Source organism: Cimex lectularius, unplaced genomic scaffold (genome assembly GCF_000648675.2).
Source record: "Cimex lectularius strain Harlan isolate CLEC.00 unplaced genomic scaffold, Clec_2.1 scaffold51, whole genome shotgun sequence".
NCBI lineage: Eukaryota > Metazoa > Arthropoda > Insecta > Hemiptera > Cimicidae > Cimex > Cimex lectularius.
This window is the reverse complement of record NW_019392674.1, coordinates 1,166,784-1,171,906: the sequence shown is the minus strand read 5'-3', so window position 1 is coordinate 1,171,906 and position 5,123 is coordinate 1,166,784. Positions and strand designations below refer to the sequence as shown.

Sequence of the window (5,123 nt, the reverse complement as noted above, 5' to 3'; positions counted from 1 at the left end):
TGTTGAGGGATCACCAGGTTATAAGGGAAAAAAAAGCAGGATTAATAAAAAATACAATAAACAGTTCATAAAGTTTATTTAAGATAAAAGACCCTAATAAAATTGAAATTAACATACATCACTATCATACCTTTATCCAAATTCATATATGTACTTAAAAAGGCATTTTCAAAATAATATACACTTCAAATAAAGTCCCTTGATACCGTGATTGCTTTCGGTAACAAAAAAAGACTCATGACGTTAGAAGGTTGGTTTGAAACAAAAAAAGTCATTTCTCTTCCTTATTCATTAAGCATAATCAAAAACCAAACACCTTAATTCTAACCGTTAAAATAAATGAAAAGTCAATTTTCAAATGAACTGTGCTTTATTTATGTGAACTTGGTCTAAATTTTCCATTCCCGTTAGATTAACTTTCAATCGCATAAATGCAAATAGTAATTCTTCTTCAGCAACAGAATCTCTATTAGAAACAATAGGCAAAACGAAATGATCTTTTTGAAATATAAAACAATTAACTAAAGATGCGGTCAACAAACGATTGAAAAACAGTTGAACAAAGATAGAATCGAACGGGTGATTTGGAGACTTGCTTGATAGGATATGTTTTTCTTTTTTTTTGTTTTAATTAGACAGCAGTAGCCTCAGCCACAGGTTCTGCACGAACAATTGGTTTTGCAGCCTCGACGCTGAGGTCCATTGCTGGGCCATCTTCCGATTTGACAGATAATCCTTGGAGAGATGCAACTACTTCATCAACTCCAGCAGTCACCATCGGAATGGTCTCTTGAGCTACATGGTGTTTGCGCTAAAATCAAATCAGAATAAATATGACAATATTATATTAATTATAATATAACTACTCTACCTTAGCAAAGTGAAGCAAAGCAACACCCTTGGTTGCACGCCATGAGATGTCATTTGGCCTTACACCACGCTCAATGAGAGCAGCTTTGAGATCTCTTATACGCACTGATGAGGTCAGCCCATTAACACGGATGCTAAAATCTACTGTGTAGCGTGGTTTGCTGATTCTCCTCATAGGGCCTCTGCGCATTGGCTTCACACCAGTTTCTCTTTGACCTTCAACCTTTAAAACAACATAATTCTGATTCAATGTTACATGTCCATACAGCATTTTAAAACTTACTTTTGGCGATTCGGCACCTGCCGGCAGCTGCCTTCTCGGCCTTCTGCGGAATGTTCTGCTGGACCTGTTTGGAGGGGGTGCACTTGATTCCCTCCTAATCGGTCTTCCCTGTTGCCTTTGCTCAGGCGCTGATGCCTGCCTCCTACGTCTCATAAATCTACGCCTACGAATTGGCAAGAAGGGGCGCTGTGACTCTGGTTCAGAGTCTACCTCCTTCAATTCTATCTTGTTCCCGCCCAACTGTTCTTTGTCAAGCAATTGCCTTATTATGGGTATATCGTTCACACGCCTATTTGATAATAAGTTCCACATCAAACTTGGTCGTGGAAGTCGTTTTTCTACTTCTATCACCTGAGTAGGTGTGACTATGACATCGACTGGTACATCATGCGGTTTAAACATTGATTCAGGGAATTCATCATACACCTTTAAAATGTTTTATGTTATATAAATGGTATAATTGGAAAGAAACAGTTTCACACATACCTGAACATCATGTACAATTGTTGCGATGACAGCATTCGGGGAAATGGCTCCAAGTTTGGAAAGGAGGGCATACTCTAAATCTGAAAATCCTTCTCCTTTCCCAATACGATGACCTATTAAACAAAGAATTATTAATTTTACTGTAAAGCTTGAACGATAATTTAAAAGCTAATGTTATAGAATTAACCTTGTTTAACACAAACATCAAAGTGTAAATCATGTATTTGACCTTTTGAAGCCTAGTTTTCAGACAATATTAAACAATCAGCAAGATCACTATGATTATTAATACACTGTATTGTGTTATAGATATATTAAAACCAAGATAATCTAAATCAGAAGTTCAAAGGACTTTTGAACCTATACCATTTGTAAGCATAACCTCAATCTGTAAAAATTAAATGAAATCCTCTTAATGAACAAATTTTATGAAGTTAATGCCTTCTTGACATTATGTTTCCTACCAATTACAAAATATTTTTTACACATAGGATCAAAAATTTAAAAATGTAAAGATGAGAAATTTGATGGATGAACCATCAAATATTTTAAGATGTTTATACTGGTAACACGTACCAGTAGGTAAGAAAAAGACATGTTCGCAATTATGAAATTTACCTTTTTTGTCTACCGCCACCGATCCTAGGATGACGAGATCAGCCTTTGACTCGGAAGAAAAGTCAAGGGCCATGCCCAAATGGTGGATTCCGATCCTTGATGCTGCCATTTTGTTAGCCATCTTGTTCGGCTCCATCGGTGGTCTCATTAGGAGGAACACGGCTTCCCGCAGGCCTGGAGTTCCGGCCACTAGCTCCTTCCCAGACTAAAAAAAAATACATTTAAAAATAACACAAAGCAGATTTAAAATATGCATCATGATTTACCTGAATGACTTCAAGCCGGACTCGCTCATGTGCTTTATCGAGGTTAACTTTAACAACTTTAGCACTCTTAAATATATCAAGCTGTGCGAGCCTCTCAACGGCTTCGTTCTCGCCCTTGATCCGAGGTATTCGGTACTTGCAAGGTCTCGGAAACAGGACGAGGTCGGAACTTTCGAGTTTAGCCCACATTTGGTTCCTTATACTCGCCTTTGTAGGCTCTTCCTCCTTCCCCTTCGGAGGAGTCACCTCCTTCTCGACTTGAGTCTGAGCCTTGACCTCACTAGCTGCTCAAACCAAAAATTAATTTAACAAATTTTTTAACCAACTTAATAAAACTAACTACTAGCATTTATCATTATCATCTCAATTGTAATGTATCAATTTTAAAAATGTGATCCTGACCAATATGTTGATTATGCTTGAAAAATATTCTTTACATATTTCCAAAAACTATATTGTATTCCTTTAAATATTTTAATATAACTTGTTTAAATTCAGCTTATTAAGTTAGCTTAATTTTTATTTCATTAGTAATTTTCCATGAATACTCTTGATCATGGTCTTGAAAAAGCAAATCCTTGGGACTGAGTCGATCTTCAAACAAATTTCAAACCATCTGTGCAAAAGCTTAAGTCAATTTGTAGACATTTAATGATGATAAAATAGGTCAAACGTATGGCACTAAAAATTTAATTTGCTTTTCCATCATGATATGTCATGATCGAGAATACTCATGAGTAGAAAATTGGTCAATACATCTAAAACTTAAAGTTAGGAATTTTTAAACTATGCAAACTTTTAGCACTATTTGTAATTAAGATTTATTTTTGAAATCTCCTTTAATATTACACATATTTGTGTACCCCTAATTACCTGTTTGAATTTTAAATTATTTTACATTTCACTGTAATATGGAGTTTTTCAAGCCAATCTTTAAATGGAAAAACTTCATAAAAAGTGAAAGAAGAGATTATTGATAATTAATATGAATGTAGGTAAGGTCCCTTCTGAAAATTATTGGAAAAGGGCTAAGAATCAGCCTAACAGGTTGTTAAAAGTTAAAAAAAAAACTCATATTTTTTGTTTATATTAACAAGTGTTTATACAACACTTATTTTAATATAAACCAAGTTAATACCAGTAATTCATGAGTTTATAATAAAAATATTTAATTATGATGGTTTGAAAGAAAATTCAACAAAACCAGAAAATCATCTATGATAGAATTAATTTAACTCAAAATTTATTGCCTGGTTTTTCTCATAATAATACATTAAGAACAAAATAATGTAAAAAAATGGTTAGTTAAATTTTCATTTATCACTAAATGGATTTCCAGTTTTGGAGAATTGTCTTTCAAACCATCATAACTAAACATTTTTTTTAATTAAAACTCATGAATTTCTGATTTTGTTTCATTTCACATAAAAAAAGATTAACAAAATACGTCCGGTTTATTTAGTTGTTGAGTGTATTTCAACAAAATAAAAATTAGAAATAATAAAGGTCAGCTGATTAAAATGTTAAATAAATAAAACCATAAAAAAACACCTGAATAAATTTGAACAACTGATTTTAAAAATACATAGTAAAAGTTTAAATTATCGAACTGTTGTAAAATAGTTTCTACTTTTGAATTTAAAAAATTTAACTTTCTTTTTTAATGAGAAATTTAAAAAAAAATTATGTGCAGAAATTTTTTTATAAAGTTACAAGTAGACATTTGAGTAAAGTTTTTCTTTAAGGAAACTATTTTTAGTTATTGGTTTTTAAAAAAAAAAGACACATGGTAAAGGAATTATACAGTAATGTACTAAAGTAAAAGCTTTTTATTAAATTATGCAAGATCGTGCAAGATAGTTTGCAAATGTATGATGAAACAAGTTTGGGCATGCACTATCTTGCAAAAGTTTTAAGTATTTTATTAACATAGCCCTGTGCCGTTTAGCAAAGTAAAGAAATAGTTTCTAAAGAAAAAAATTGTTAAAACTTACGCTTAATTTCATCTCCAGCCGTCATTTTGTTCCTTAAGTTAGCAAAGATTCAAAATTTCCAAAGAAAAAATGTCGTTATGAAAATAAATTGAAATGATGCAGTTAAGGGACAAGGAACTGCTGTATCGACTTTTTTCCTTCAGAAAAATTATCACCGATTTAGGATTTTTCTAGAAAAAAGGAGATCCTTTTGTAAGCCTAAATGGTCCCGGGGTTGGGTTGTGGGGGGGTTCGAACTCTCGCTTGAGCGGATTTTTCTCTCTTCCTTTTTCACTGGGCAATCTCAACTCCTACTGATGCCGGCCATGTGATCCTCGCCCTTTTTATAGGCTCGGTGCCGGACCGGCAGAAGCTACACAAATCTTAATTGTGGATGGTGCAAAGTTCGCTACGTTCCGAACCCGGCTAATACCGCCTGGGACGAAAGGGAAAACACCGGCCGCTTATCTTCGGCCCCGGCCGAAATTTAAGCCTTTAAGACCATTAAAACTGAGTTTTAAATAGCGATCACCCTTGATAAATACTTTTGGGCTGATAAAGGCCGTGATTCAAATTTTTTTATTGTTTATTTAAAATCATATGATTTACATATTTTGGATTTTGATT

At 33.6% G+C, this 5,123-nt stretch overlaps 1 protein-coding gene across 2 annotated transcripts; it reads right to left on the bottom strand.

Annotated features, from left to right (window-relative positions):
- Window positions 1-351: 351 nt before the first annotated feature.
- On the bottom strand, window positions 352-4,861 carry LOC106662265 (methenyltetrahydrofolate synthase domain-containing protein). Of its 2 annotated transcripts, none has more exons than XM_014386232.1 (7): window positions 4,518-4,861; window positions 2,524-2,807; window positions 2,258-2,462; window positions 1,640-1,752; window positions 1,154-1,579; window positions 872-1,111; window positions 352-811 (listed from the first exon to the last, which is right to left on the bottom strand). In XM_014386232.1, exons 1-7 carry the CDS (start codon window positions 4,540-4,542, stop codon window positions 632-634), a joined length of 1,473 nt encoding a protein of 490 aa, XP_014241718.1. In that variant the 5' UTR covers window positions 4,543-4,861; the 3' UTR covers window positions 352-631. The 2 variants fall into 2 exon arrangements, with proteins under 2 accessions (XP_014241718.1, XP_014241719.1); XM_014386233.1 differs by having other exon boundaries at window positions 872-1,093.
- Between the last annotated feature and the right edge of the window lie 262 nt (window positions 4,862-5,123).